General features: G+C 38.4%; 1 protein-coding gene across 1 annotated transcript in view; it reads right to left on the bottom strand.

The window, feature by feature from the left end:
• CCDC169 (coiled-coil domain containing 169) overlaps positions 1-16,372 on the bottom strand; it is a 53,379-nt gene that overhangs the window by 28,201 nt on the left and 8,806 nt on the right. Inside the window, 3 exon segments of the mRNA XM_045978582.1 lie at positions 9,525-9,565; positions 9,652-9,714; positions 9,717-9,758. Coding sequence (XP_045834538.1) covers positions 9,525-9,565; positions 9,652-9,714; positions 9,717-9,758 — 146 coding nt within the window.

Here is a 16,372-nt window from a genome sequence, read left to right on the forward strand (position 1 = left end):
CTTCATGCTTTTCCTGCTAAGCAGGGCAAGGAGAGAAATTTTCTGGTTTGTCCTAAGGAAAGCTGAAACATACTTCAGAAGGGAAGCTAGGTAACTATCCAAAAGCTAATATTTCAAGAAGTCAATTGACCAAAGGATTAACTTACAAAGAGGCCAATTCACCTAGGATTCTAAATTTACCAATTTATCCGAATCTTGCTTTTAGGAGAGTCTTCCATGCATGTGAACTTATAACCAAAACATATTCTTTTTCCAAATACATTTTTCAATGATGATACTAAATGCTAAGCCATTTTCATTAAGTTTTAGTTTTTAACAAATTGAACATTCTTTAAAATGCTAGGGTTATGATCATAGGAATGTATTCAAAGATTTAGATTTCAGCAAGTTAATTACCTATGAGTTGATTCTCTACAAATTGATCAAAAGTCTTCCAGAAAACATTTAATGTCAAACTCAATGTTTTCCTAAATAATGTTTCTGTTTCCATTCTTTCTCCCTCATGTCTCCCATCACCAAATAGCCTTGTTGGCTTTGGGAGCAGAATATTCTTTGCTATCTCTGTCTGACTGACAGAGTGTGTGTTCTGGTGAGAGGTTTCCCTTAAGGATCAAGCTGTCTGCATGTAATGAGAAACAAGGGAATGCACTGATCGGAAAAAGAAGCAGAGAGAAATAGAAGTGCTATGGTCTGAATGTCTGTGTCCTCCCCAAATTCAAACGTTGAAATCCTAATGACTCATATGATGGTATTAGGAGGTGTGGACTTTGGGAGATGCTCAGGTCATGAGAGTAGAGGCCTCATGAATAGGATTAATGTTTATAGGGGGCGCTTGGGTGGCTCAGTGGGTTAAGGTCTCTGCCTTCAGCTCAGGTCATGATCCCAAGGTCCTGGGATTGAGCCCCGCATCAGGCTCTCCACCAGCGGAGAGCCTGCTTCCCTTCCTCTCTCTGCCTGCCTCTCTGCCTACTTGTGATCTCTGTCAAATAAATTAAAAAAAAAATCTTAAAAAAAAAAAGACCCTTCAGAAGTCCTTAGTCCACTCCCATGATGTGAGGACACAATAAGAAGAAGCCATTTCTGAACCAGAAATCAAGTTGTTACCAAACACCATATCTGCTGGTACCGTGATCCTGGACTTCCAGACTCCAAAACTGTGAGAAATAAATTTCTATCATTTGTAAGACACCCAGTCTGTGGTTATTTTTTTATTTTTATTTTTTATAGCAGCTGAAACAGACTTTAAGTAAGGGGTCATCGATTTTCTAACTCCTAATGAATCAAGGAAGAGGACTTCCACCCCAAAATAGAGTTGATCACAGGGATATGGTAGAAGTTGTTTTTTTTTTTTTTTAAGATTTTATTTATTTATTTGACAGACAGAGATCACAAGTAGGCAGAGAGGCAGGCAGAGAGAGGGGAGGAAGCAGGCTCCCCACCAAGCAGAGAGCCTGAAACGGGACTTGATCCCAGGATCCTGAGATCATGACCTGAGCCAAAGGCAGAGGCTTAACACACTGAGCCACCCAGATGCTCCATAGTAGAAGTTTTTGATAAAGACTTTAGAGTATCTTTTCACAAGAGAGGCTACCTTACTCTGAGGGATAGAGATCCCCTAAATCTGTTGTTGTTGTTATTTTATACATAATAGTGCTTTGCAATAAAACCTATTGAAATGTATGCTAAAAAATACAAATGTCCAGGCCTTATCCCAGACCTATTAAATAAGGGTTTCTGGGCATAAGCCCAAGAATGTGCACTTTTGCTAAGTTATTCACATGATTCTTAGACAGTCTGAAAATTAAAGGACCACAACTCTACATACTGACAAGCAACTAGGGACAAGGCAGTGCTGGACAGTAAAGGAAAGTAGGGAAGTAGAAGGGTCAAATACTGTTCCTGTTTGCGGCACAGTGTCATAGGTACTAAGCTTGAGTGGGCCTAAATAAACTAATGAAAGACAGAAGACATCAACTGCCAGTATGCTAACGGTGACGGTAAAGCACTGTAATGATTACTCAAATCGTTGCTGGGGAACCACCTATGGGCATGTCTACCAGGAGTCATAAAGTCCTGATAAAGAGTTTAGCTGAATTCTCAGCTTCGTATTCTAACTGGAGATAAAAGAAGCCTAGAATGCCGTATCAGAACCTGAAAAATAGCTACTGCTCATCAGAGACAACATGGCCTAATTATCCTTAACTTGCAGTCATCTGGAATGGTTAAAACAGATTCCAGTCTTCCAGTGAATGACTATACATCTTTGCTCAATACACCAGGAAATTCTTGGAGGTAGGCAGTAGGTTCTTCTGGTGAATGTAAATAGGAGGGGTTAGAAAATGTCCACCCAGTAACCCCAAGAGAAGTAAAAGTTCAGTGCATTTTAGTATATCTCTGAAGAAGCCCCTGCTTTCTGGAAGGGTATTAAAAGCCACAGAACTCTTCTACACTTTTAAGAGGTACCAGAAGATTCACAACTTATATAATGGCACAGCTGAATAAGTGAAAATATGTGGCACAACTTACCCTTGCCCTTATTTCCTTGAATGGGTTAAGGTTAATTTCACAACAGACTTGTTCTAATGAAACTTAGAGCTCCCTCTAAAGTTCCCATTATTAAGGAAAGGGAAGAAGGGAACTAACACTTTATCAAGAGACATGCTTACTGTGTTAGGCACTTTGCTATTTGCTTTATACTTTTCTCTAATAATCTTTATGACATTCTTGCAAGAGTGCTTAATTAACTCCATTTTACAGATGAGGAAATTAAGCCTCAAAGAGATGAAATAATTTCCTTGGTACCCTATAGTCTGAATTTGAACCAGGACAGTCTAATTCTAAAAGCCAAGTTTCTGGGTAAAGTGGGTTACACCCACTCCACTGTCTGGCCCCTTCTTTTTCTACTACACCACATTTTCTTTCAATAGCTTACCTTCTAAATTGCTTCTAACCTGCTTACTGTCCTTCTCTTTGAATCAATAATGTGCTGGAACTTCGAACCATGTTCTTTATCCTACCCTGCACCTGAAATTACGTGGAGAACATTCTTTTGCTGAACATTCATTAAACCTTTCTCCTCCCTTGGCTTCTGTGATACCAGTCTTTTCCAGTTCTCCCTACTCCCTTTCTCAATAATTTTCCTTCTCAGTTATCTTTGCTCAATCGCCTCCTCAGCTAACACCTTAAGGGTTCCATCCTTAACTCTTCTTTTCAGACTCCGTTCTTCTTTCTGAACAGTCTCGTACTTTCATGACCGCAGGTGACACTGATGGCCCCAAGACTCTCTACCCAGAGAGACAACTTCCATAGTCGAAAACCATGTCCAGGTGCTTGCCGATCACTATCATCCGTGTAATACACACGAAACTAAACTCCTTTCCTAAACTCCACCTGCTTCCGATCCCTACAGGGCTGTTCACTGTAATTGTTGTTCAAAGGAGAGTCCTTCAGCTTCCTCCAATCTGCTCCCAGTCGCACCCGAGTGTCCGTGCGCTCACAAAATCTGCATTCCTATAAATATCTCTTCAATCTGTCACCTTGCCTCCATCCTCGTATACTATTGCCCAAGCTGAACAACTCACTTTCCCCTACCTGGACTGCTACAGACACGTCCTATCTGGCTTCCCTGCCTCAAATCCCACCCATTTCTCTGTGGAGAAAGGGGGAGAAGGCTTTTAAACTGTATATTAAATACTTCAAAATCTTCCCACTACATATAGAAAGGTTCACACACATACAAAATCCTTTGTTATCAAGGCCCTGCTTATATTTCCAGTCTTTTTTTTTTTAAAGATTTATTTATTTGACAGAGAGAAATCACAAGAGAGGCAGGCAGAGAGAGAGGAAGGGAAGCAGGCTCTCCGCTGAGCAGAGAGCCCGACGCGGGACTCGATCCCAGGACCCCGAGATCATGACCTGAGCCGAAGGCAGCGGCTTAACCCACTGAGCCACCCAGGCGCCCCTATATTTCCAGTCTTATCTCCCATCACCTCCTTTATTTATTATAGACCTACTGAACTAACCGCAGACCTGGGGTGTCTTGCAATTGATCCGGAGGGATTCTATCATTATTTGGAAATGTGCATATCCCATGATCTAAAAATTTCACTCCATGTGCACTAGAGCAGTGGTTCTCAAACTCTGGAGTATATCTGAATTATCCGGAGAGTTAATAAAGAACTCAGAAGTGGCAAGCTGGTTGAAGGATAGGGCTGACCTTTGTATTTTTATGAAGTTCCCTACATGATTCTGTTACCTACCGAAGTTTGAGGACCACTGCCCTAAAGCAAGGGCCAGCAAGCTATAGCCTGAAGACCAAATGCAGCCTCGGGCTGTTTTTATAAGCCAAGATTTGTTAGAATAAAAACTTACCTATTCATTCAGGTATTATCTATGGCTCGTTTTACACTCTAACAGCAGTATCAAATAGTTGCAGCAGAGATCAAATGGCCTGCAAAGTCAAAAGTATTAAGTACCTAGCCCTCTACAGAAAAAGTAGCCAGTTCTGGAGGAACACTTCATATCAGGAGACGCGTATAAGTATGTTCCCTGTGGCGATGTTTGTCACAGTGAGATTTTGAAAAATCCTCAATGTACATAAATAGGGGAATAAATAAATAAAGATATCTCTCTGTGTGTATGTATCTACATATTCTACTATATACATAGTATATAAATAAAATATAGTAGTAAATAAAATTTATCAGATCTTCATGCATTAACATGGAGAGAATAAAAAAGGATGATACATACAATATATTTTTACATGCATTTTTAGACACAATATCTGTTAAAAGGAATTTAAAAATAAATTAGAATGGTATATACCAAAGCCATGATCATACTTGCCTATAAAAAGGGAATAAAAGGGTCCTGAACTCTATAGATAGTCCTCAAATCTATAGATTTCATTAAAACATTTGAAATAAAAAAGTGACAAAAATTAAAGATTTGCTAATACGAGAATATATTGTTTTCCATATTATCCTCTGTGGGTTTTATTTTATTCAAAATTAAAACCACAAATAGCCTAAAATATTCAACTATAGGGAAAAGGAATTGAACATTAATAATCCAGTGCAATGAAATATAATGTAGCTCTCAAAAATACACATGAAGAAAATACAACATGAGAAGCTATTGGTCTAATTGTCCATGAAATAAGGTAAAATTACATATATATTTTTAAAAGGGTTATCTTTATTTGTTCCTTTTTGGGGTTTATTTATTGGGTTGTATTTTTTGATCAATATAACATGCATGCAAAACTTTAAAAAAGAGGTCAACAGTAGATATATTTGATTTGATAGTTATCTTTGTCTTTTATTTTCCAAATAGTATTAAATGAATACATATTACTTTAAAATGAAATGATACTTAGGGCACCTGGGTGACTCAGTTATCTAAGCGTCTGACTTTGGCTCAGGTCATGATCTCAGGATCCTTGGGATAGAGCCCCCAGTGGACAGTCAGGCTACCTGCTCAGTGGGAAGTCTGCTTCTCCCTCTCCCTCTGCCTCTGCCCCTCCACCCAACTCAAACCCCTCTTCCCGACTTGTGTGAGCTCTCTCTCAAATAAATAAAATCTTAAAAAAAAAAAAAGAAAAAAGAAATGAAACGGTACTCATTGAAAGTGACCTTGTGTGGCAAATAGAGCTAATTGCATAACAGATACTCATTCTGCCCTTCTTCCTGCTACTGTACTCAGTAAAACACTAAATTTCACAGTCTTTCTGGCAAACACAGAAGGCCGTATGATGCAGTTCTAGCCAATGAAATGGAAGTGGAGACTCTGCGTGCAGCATATTGGGAAATGCTTTGAAAGAAAACAAACTTGACTGGCCTTTACTTTGCCCCTTTTCCTTTACCTACTTCTTTCTATTGAAAGAGAAGGTGAAGCAGGTGAGAAAGTGAAGCAGCCACCTTATGAGCATGGCGAACAAAGGTCATTCATTAAAGAATGACAGAGTGGAAAGTCAAGTCAGGAGCCTGGAGGAGCCGCTGTGCCAACCTGGACTGCATCCCCCTAACACTTCCTGTACATGAGAAAACCAAACCAAACACCTTACTCCCTTTAAGCCTTTCTTTTACATGCAGCCAAATGTAACCCTTTACAGAAACATCTTGCTAAAATTAAATATTAATAAATTATACTGTTGAAAGGGACTTTAAAGGTTGACTAACCTATAGTACCTGAAGATCAGAAAAATAATCTTCAAAAAGATTGAAGGCTTGAAACCAGTCTGTATCAGAACAAGACCAGAAAATCACCCTCACTTAAGTGAATCCTTGTTCTAAAATGTTAAAATCAAGTCCACTTTAATGATCCAGTTTGTAAATTACTTATTTAGTATTTCATATTTCTTTCTCAAAAGGTCACTTTTTTTTTTTTTAATTTGAGAGAGAGAGAGAGACAGTAGACTTGAGTGTGGGAGGAGGGTCAAAGGGAGACGCAGACTCCAAGCTGAGCAGGGAGTCTGATGCAGGACTCATCCTGGAACTCCAGGATCATGACCTGAGCTGAAGGCGGTAGCTTAAGCAACTGAGCCACCCAGGTGCCCCCAAATGGTAACATTAAAAAAAAAAAATTCCATCTCTATGGGCGCCTGGGTGGCTCAGTGAGTTAAAGCCTCTGCCTTTGGCTCAGTGATGATCTCAGGGTCCTGCTCAGCAGGGAGTCTGCTTCTCCCTCTCTCTCTCTGTCTGCCTCTGCCTACTTGTGACCTCTGTCTGTCAAATAAATAAATAAATAATCTTAAAAAAAAATTCCATCTCTACTGGTAAAAATTTGTATTCATTCCTGTTTTTGCCCATAAGCAAACTTGAAATTTGAAGTTACTCAAAATTAGTATTCAAACTGACATCAATTTCTTAAGTATGCCTGTATAGGTTACTCTTAAAGACCAAACAATTTACAAGGATAAAGAATTAGTAAATTTACAAATAGTGTTTAATTCATATTCTATCCACCCCCAAACAATTTAAACCCTTTTCTCTAAATATCAACCTAATAGAAAACCAAAAATGTCTGCATTTCATTTAGAGTATGTATCTGAATTTCATATTGTTTTTATATAAAGAATAAGACTTAGTATACTATCTTCTGTCCTTGAATAAAAGATTTCATCATTAGATATAGGATTCTTGGGTCCCAGCGCTTTTGCTCAATATTTGGCTACTTCCACCACCAGCTCTTTGGCGAGATTCCTAACACCTGCTGTTAACAAACTCCTCCCGGATTCCACTGTGTAAGAAAACCCAAAAATACTCATGCATGCCTCTGCCCACAGAATAGAAAGAACCCATTCCTTAAGCGCCTGAACTTTCATCATCTTCCTTTTCTACTTGGTCCCACTCTTGGTATTTCTACCATTTTTTTAGTCCTTTCGTGAAGAGAAATATAATTCTCTGCCTCCAGATCTAAACCTCTTAGAGAACCACATTTTTTTCAAGAATAACACAAACTCATCAAAGGAAAGAAATTTTTTGCCAGCATCAGTACGTTACAGAGTCTGAGGTAGCAGTTAGAAAGCCAATCAAGGAGTGCCTGGGTGGCTCAGCGGGTTAAAGCCTCTGCCTTCAGCTCAGGTCATGATCCCAGGGTCCTGGGATCGAGCCCCGCATCGGGCTCTCTGCTTGGCTGGGAGCCTGCTTCCTCCTCTCTCTCTCTCTGCCTGCCTCTCTGCCTACTTGTAATCTCTATCTGTCAAATAAATAAATCTTTTAAAAAAAATAAAGAAAGAAAGAAAGAAAGAAAGAAAGAAAGCCAATCAATTGCTTCTTATATATGCTGTAAATGATCAGAGCAGGTCCCACCAGCTCTTGCTGCTATTCTGGCAATACCCAATTTCCTGAGCTAGCACTGACGATGAGTTATCAAGAAACTGGGAGTCAGAATATTTTATGTTCTGTAGCTAGTATTATATTTTATAGTCTATAGGTAGAATTAAATTTCTATCCACAGTTAGTAAATACAAGGCTTAAAATGGCCCTTGCAGTAACTTCTAACCACCACAAGATGGAGCTATGACTCCATGATTTTTCCTGACTTTCCAAGACCCAGAAAGGTATTAATGGGTTGAAAATAACAGAGGTCTACAAATTAAGTTATTTCTCCCCTGATTAACTATTTAAAAAAATATAATGTTTTTCTGTATTTTTCACTAAAGGTCTGCAGTTATTCAAAGAGCAATCTCTATAATGCTCTGGTCCTCAGGACCTCTGTGAATATAGCAGTTAGTTAAGTGCTCTACATTAAAGCTATTAAAAAACATGTTATTTCTAACATGGAGGACATGGGGAGATGGAGAGGAGAAGGGAGTTGAGGGAAACTGGAAGGGGAGTTGAACCATGAGAGACTATGGGCTCTGAAAAACAACCTGAGGGTCTAGAACGGGCGGGAGGTGGGAGGTTGGGGGAACCAGGTGATAGGTAATAGGGAGGGCACGTATTGCATGGAGCACTGGGTGTGGGGCAAAAACAATGAATACTGTCATGCTGAAAAGAAATTTTTAAAAATGTTAAAAAAAAACACATGTTATTTCTGATAGCCTGTATAGAATGGCTGTTGTCATTGCACAGTCTAGTCAAATGGGCATAGAATTTTTTTAAAAGAAAATCGACCTCCACATTTCCAGACTGTGTGATTCTGAGCAAATCACTTAATTTTTTTAAGTTCAGTGTCACATGCATTAAAGGAAATATTAAATTTTATCTCATTGGATTGTGTAGTCTTGCCAATTTAGCAGAGTATTGTATTTTCATTTTCATATAAAGTACCCTTGGTTTTTTATGACATTTCCATGTTTTTCTGAATATTCTTGATATGAAAATGCAGCAAGAGTTCTAAAGAAAAGCCTACTTCCAAGCATGCTCTAGACCTGGCATAAGTCATGCTTTAGGTCTTCTCTACATTTAAAAAAAATAAGCATTTAAATGAACAAGAAACAAATAAATGTGCTTTGTAAAGTATAAAACATATAAATTCAAGGAATTTTTCCGGAGGAAAGGCTGTCACTAGGCCAGCCCAAAGAAAAAAAGTAGGTTGACCAGTGCAATAAGGTTTCTTTCATGTCATAGGGTAATTTTATGGGTTCTCTGTTGGATTTTATACATTGTGTATGTGAATGTGAATATATGTGTGTGTGTATACCTACATGTGTATATGTATATTCCAGAGGAAATAGAATGGAAATGTTTTGGATAGTTATGAAATATATTTTTATATTTAATGGGCTCTTTTAGGTTGCAGGAAACAGACACACTCAGGTTCCACCTGGACTAAATATTGAGATTCTTCTTCTTCCATTTGGTATGTATCTGAAACTCTGCCCCGCTTTATAAGGTGGAGATTAAGTTGAAGGATCTGCTAATAGGATTCCTTACTTCCTAGAAACAGTTCCACTGAACAAAATATTTTATTTGGAACTTGCCACAGTCTTCAAGCATTTTTTGGAAGCTGCCTAAAAAAATGTACAAAATTTTTTTCCTTCAATTATTCTTTTTGTTTAACTAGCTTTTACTCACCACTGGCATTTGTTCATAAACAGAGATAGAAGACAATCTATCTACAATAAAACAAATATGAAAATATTAACAATATTTTATCACTTTTAATTCAACTTACAAAACATGTATATAGTTGCTTCTGTACCTGGAGAATTTCTACGGATTTTTTCCATTTTATCTTCTAGAGAAACAATTTGTTTTTCTAGTTATCATTCAGTTCAAGTTGTGTCTCAGAACGAACTTTCCATTCACCACCGGATGGGAAAAGGGGGTTAAATCAAGATCATCTTGTCACCTCTCATTTATCTACAACATTAATCAGCTCATTTAAATCTCTTTTAAAACAACATTAATCAGCCCAGTCCTACTGTACTTTACTTTGTTAGCAATGCAGATGAGCAAGAGCGAACTAATTTTTAAGTTTGCATTTTTCTGTTAGATAGGATCTTTCAGACTGCAGTTCACGGCAGATTACCACACAGCCAGACCTCACTAGGACTATTGTGATTCCTGGTTTTCTCATTCCTTAGGTCCTTTGTCTGTTCGTTCCTCACATACCCTTATAAGGAATTCTATTAAAGGGACTATCAGGAATGTGTTTCTTTCCTTGGAACTTGAAATATCCATACAGAACAGCTTAAATAGTTCTAGCTTCCATCCAGAGTCATGTCCATTTTTTTTTTCCTTTGCAAACAAATTCTCAAGTCCGTTTAACAACTACCACTTACATGTTTGCTATGTATAAAGTACACAATCTTTCACATATATTAACTAACTAATCCTCATTTGAAAAAACTTTGTTACCTGTTCTACAGATGAGGAAACCATGGCTCAGATATGTCAAATAACATTTTTAAAGTGAAAAAGTCAATAAATGGGGGAACTGGGGTTTGACTCTGGTTTTATCTGATTTCAAAGTGTGTCCTCTTAATTGCTATGCTAATACATGCAGCTGCCTATTCAGGCATCTTATCCTTAAGCAGGTTTCTTTCACCAAGCCCCTTGGGTTATTAAGGCCAAAACAATTGTCTCATTGCTACAGGAGGGGAGGAGAATACAGCCTAGAATTAAAACATCTTTGGTCAGCTTCAAGGCCCAAAGCTATTTTTTTTTTTTTTTTTTTAATCTGGAAAGTCACGGTTTATAGAGAAAAAGAAGGTGGCTTGCTTCTAAACTTTTTAAATGCTTGGGGCGCCTGGGTGGCTCAGTGGGTTAAAGCCTCTGCCTTCGGCTCAGGTCATGATCCCAGGGTCCTGGGATCAAGCCCCGCATCATATCGGGCTCTCTGCTCAGCGGGGAGCCTGCTTCCTCCTTTCTCTCTCTGCCTGCCTCTCTGCCTACTTGTGATCTCTGTCTGTCAAATAAAATAAATAAAATCTTAAAATTTAAAAAATAAATTATTGATTTAGAGATCCTCAAATATAAGTAAGCCTAGTAGTTTACCATCATGTATTAATATTAATAAGTGCAAGGCCCTGGCGGTAATGATGTCAATATTCACCTTCCCCAATATGATGAACGGACCTCAAATGTACACACTCAAATGTGTAGCTCCTTCAGTATATGCAGACTGCTCCAGATTATAGGGCACAAAGACAAAGAGAAAGCATATGGACTGCTGAATTACAGGAGAAAAATTTAAAATAGTAGTGTCTATAAAAAGGGAAAAAATAGACTTATGCTGCTATGGGGTCACAGGGTGACTTTCATCGGCTCTTGTGGTACTTTTGCCTTTGTGGGCCTCTTCCTCTATAAAAAAAATATTAAAAATTCTACTTTACTACTATGTTGGTATAAAGACAAATATACTCCAGACTGGATCATATTCATTTTTCCTTCTGATGTGAAAATAAAATATCTCTTTGGCCTCTAAAAGTATCACACAAATCGCATCAATTTCCTACTTACCAAATACTTCCTTTTCCTGAAAAAGGACCACACTGATTATTTCTTTCCCTACCACATCTTGTTCTATGATAACCCAAGTGCCAAAAATATTAAGGTATATCATTTTTGTATAATTCTTTATTGGTCTTTAAAATGCAATAATGTTTAAATTATATTTTTAATTGGGAATAAGAGTGGCAGTTAAAAATAGCAAGTTTTTTTTAATACACTTGATACTAAGGGCAGGTAAGAGACATCTGGAACACCCAAATAAGAGATGTGATGCTACCTTTGAGAGAGCAACAATATACTTGACACCAAAAAAGATGATACCTGACCTTCGGCACAATAGAAGCCAACCTATAAAGGCCAACAATAAACGTACAACAAGCCATTATTTAAAATACAAATTATGAGGATAAAAATTTAACAGAAACATTTGTGTCTCTTGGTGGAAAAAATACCTTGAGCAATACTTCCATGAACCATTGCTCCTTCAGTCATTCTAAAAACAAAGAAACAAATACGCACCAATTTTTTTTTTAAGATTTTATTTAGTTATTTGACAGAGAGAGATCACAAGTAGACAGAGAAGCAGGCAGAGAGAGAGGGAAGCAGGCTCCCCGCTGAGCAGGGAGCCTGATGCGGGACTCGATCCCAGGACCCCGAGATCATGACCTGAGCCGAAGGCAGTGACTTAACCCACCGAGCCACCCAGGCGCCCCATAAGCACCAATTTTTAAAAAAGATTTATTTTGAGAGAGAGCGTGCGCACACACATGTTTGGGAGTGGGGTAAGGGGAGGGGCAGAGGGAGAAAGTCTCCAGCAGACTCCCGACTGAGCATGGAGCCCCATACCAGCTGGATCTCTCAACCTTGAAGTAATGACCTGAGCCAAAATGAAGAAGAGTATGAAGCTTAATTGACTGAGCCACCCAGGTGCCCAAAACAAGTACCAATTTTTAAAGAAAAATCAAATTGCTTTGCATTATCAAAGAAGGATCTTGGCTAGGATCAGTGCAATGAAAAGCAAAATCAAACCAAAATTTGAAATTGTAGAAATTTGATTCATGGCCAGTTTTATGAATTTACCTTGGAAGAGGAAGTTCATAAAGTAAGAGAAAATTAAATTATGGGGTGTGTGGGTGCCTCAGTCAGTTAAGGATCTGCTGCTTTCAGCTCAGGTCATGATCCCAGGGTCCTGGGATCAATCCCCTCATTGTTGGGCTTCCTGCTCAACACAGGAGTCTGCTTCTCCCTCTTCCTCAACCTCTCCTGCTTCTGTGCTTGCTCTCTAGTAATTAAATAAAATCTCTTAAAAAAAAAATTAAACTAAAATAAATAAATAAACTAAAAAAAAACCCTAAAATAAAAATAAATTAAAAAAACTTAAACTAGGTAGAGTCCCATCTTTTAGATATGGATTTTTATTTATTTATTTACTTAAGAGAGATAGCAGTGTTAACAAAAACAAAGCCCCACCAAGCAACAATGCCAAATAATACATTTTTTTTTTTTTTTAAAGATTTTATTTATTATTTATTCGACAGAGAGAAATCACAAGTAGACAGAGGCAGGAAGAGAGAGAGAGGGAAGCAGGCTCTCTGCTGAGCAGAGAGCCCGATGCGGGACTCGATCCCAGGATCCTGAGATCATGACCTGAGCCGAAGGCAGCAGCTTAACCCACTGAGCCACCCAGGCGCCCCACCAAATAATACATTTTTAAGTGTTAAAAACAACACAGTTGTATTGGTTGAAACTTGACTCCGCATAGACTTTAATAATTCATTCATGTTTAGTTGTGCTGATCGCTGTATTTTAAGGATAACAGTATGTTAATTTGCAAAGACTTTGTAAAATAAGAAAATGTTAACAAGGCAAGGAAAAAGCCTAATATGTGGCACTGTACTGGGTATTAGGAATACAAAAATAAGATACAGTCCCTGCAGTCAACCAGCAGTAAGTCAGATGGTGGTGGGGGGAAGACATAGGGCCAGAACATTTGAGAAAACTTGGTTAAGTGGATGCTAAGGAAAACACAAAAGGACATCCAGTCTGGAAGGTGGCAGAAGACACTAAGAGACAGGGAGGTCGAGACTGAAGAGGCTCAGGAAATGCTCTTGGGGGAAACGACATTTGTTCCATGCCAGAGGAGGTGAGAAAGGATTATGAAGCAGCAAGGACAACATGAACAATGAACAAAACTCCTGTGGCAAAGGTGTCCCCAACAAAATTTTCAGATTTCATGAGCAAACATATCCCCAAAGTAGGACTAGTTGAGTCATGTCTCTACCACTTACTAGCTTATTTATGTGATCTTGAGGAAGTTACCTTTCCTGTGCCTCAATTTCTCATCTCTAAAATAAGGATAACTGAAGTTCCTATATTATAGGATATTGGGAGCATTCTTTTTTTTTTTTTTTTTTTTTAAGATTTATTTAACAGAGAGAGATCACAAGCAGGCAGAGAGGCAGGCAGAGAGAGACGGGGAAGCAGACTCCCCGCCGAGCAGAAAGCCCGACATGGGGCTCGATCCCAGGACCCTGAGACCATGACCTGAGCTGAAGGCAGAGGCTTAACCCACTGAGCCACCCAGGCGCCCCGGGAGCATTCTTAAAGTATGTAAAATACTTAGAATAGAGCAGGGCACACAGAAAATGCTATAAAAGTTAGTTGATATTGTCATTATTTTCAACTTCTTCTTCTTCTTCTCCTTCTCCTCCTCCTCTTTCTCCTTCTTCTTCTTCATCACATCATCATCATCAACACCAGCAGAAATTTACAGCAAAATTGTTCTCCAAAAGGGTAGCACTATATTGTTAGCCGTAATGTATGAAGATACAATTTCACTTAAAAAAAAAAAAAACAAACACTTCATCAATAGCAACAAATTGTTTCAAGTTTCTTTGAAGGAAGAACAAACTGGATATTTTCCATAGGCATAAACTGTCTCTGTTCCATTCATATTTATCTACTGGGAACTTTGTATTTTCTAATCAAATTGCAGAGGATATAGATATAGTAAAAATATGGACATTTTGTCCATCATGTTGGCTACTAATATATTTCCCATAATGCTGTCTCACTTCTCACACCAATTTTTTTTTAAAGATTTTATTTATTGGGCACCTGGGTGGCTCAGTGGGTTAAGCCGCTGCCTTCGGCTCAGGTCATGATCTCAGGGTCCTGGGATCAAGTCCCACATAGGGCTCTCTGCTCCGCAGGGAGCCTGCTTCCCTCTCTCTCTCTCTCTGCCTGCCTATCTACTTGTGATCTGTCTCTGTCAAATAAATGTTTAAAAAAAAAAAAGATTTTATTTATTTATTTGACAGAGATCACAAGTAGGCAGAGAGGCAGGCAGAGAGAGGAGGAAGCAGACTCCCTGCTGAGCAGAGACCCCCGATGCGGGGCTCAATCCCAGGACCCTGGGATCATGACCTGAGCCGAAGGCAGAGGCTTTAACCCACTGAGCCACCCAGGCGCTCCGCCAATTTTTTTTTTTTTAACTTAAGGGAAGGTATTTGTCAAAATGAAACATATTTTCCTCAATGATTTATTGTTCTTAAACTAAGAAAGGCCTTCGTTAGCCATAAAAAGATATATACTCATCAATGTTTTTTTGTAATTGAAAAAATATTTAACCCTATAATGCATCTGGAAGGTTTTAGAATTAAGCAAGCAGTGAAGATCTAAAGGGATTTTTCTCTAAATGTTATACCAATTTTCTAAACAGAACTTATTGAATAATTCATCCATTTTCCTTTAGCTCCTTTAAAGGTCTATATGATGACGCAAATTCCAATAAAACATTATTGATAATTGGCTCTTTGGCTCCAATTCTCTGCCCAGAAGACTCTTCTCAAACTTGGGCAGGCAGGCCAAAGTTCTTATTTCTTGATGGTGGGAGAAAGGACCAGATAGCAATTAGAAAGTTGTTGTGGACTGAAAGTTTGTGTCCCCCTAAAGTTCCTGTGTTGAAGACTTAACCTCCATGTGACTTTATTTGGAGATGGAACCTATGAGGAAGGGCTAAATGTTAAATGAGGTCAAAATGGCTGGTACCCTTATAAGAAGAGGAAGAGATACCAGAATCTGCTGTCTCTGCCATGTAAGAAAACAATGAGAAGGTGGCCATCTGCAAGGCAGGAAGTGGGCCCTCACTGGGATCCAAACTGTCTTGATCTTAGACTTCCTAGCCTCTAGGACTATGAGGAAATAAATTTCTGTTGTTTAAGTCACCCAGTTTATGGTATATTGTTATGGCAACCAGAGCAGACTAAAATAAGGATCATTTGGTACTTTCCTATTTCAAAGTATGGTTCAGGTTTTGTTTGTAATAATCTACTTCCCACAAATCTCATAAATGAAAATAGTTTTTTTTTTTTCAGAGGTAATTGGAAGATAATTGAAAAGATGTGGAGTTTTTAAAAACTAACAATAGCTTGACCCTGAATTTCACAGCATTATGATATGGTTTTAATAAACCAGAATCTCTTTCTTTTCTATCTGCTATGGGCTGAGTTGTGATCACTTCCTTTCTCCTCCCAAATTCATATGCTAAAGTCCTAACCCCAAAGACTCAGAATGTGATCCTAATTAGGGATAGGGCCTTTAAAAGAGGTAATTAAGGAAAAAAAATACCACTAATAAAAAATAAAAGAGGTAATTAAGGTAAAATGAATCATATGGATAGCCATAATCCAGTATGACTGGTTTTAGAAGAAGAGATTAGAACATACAGAAGGAAGACCATGAGAAGACACAGGATGATGGCCATCTACAGACCAAGGAGAAAGGACACAAAAGAAACCAACCTTGCCAACATCTTGATTTTGGACTCAGCAAGGCATGTGCTAAGGCTACAAACTTTCCCAATTTCATTTCATTCCTGGGTTTCTTTCTAGTGTAAAATCTCTTATATTGAAAAAGGTGAGAATTCTGGTTAAACTGTTATTACTGCTTTATAGTCATAGTCTTCT

The sequence above is a fragment of the Meles meles genome, chromosome 14 (assembly GCF_922984935.1).
Source record: "Meles meles chromosome 14, mMelMel3.1 paternal haplotype, whole genome shotgun sequence".
Lineage (NCBI taxonomy): Eukaryota > Metazoa > Chordata > Mammalia > Carnivora > Mustelidae > Meles > Meles meles.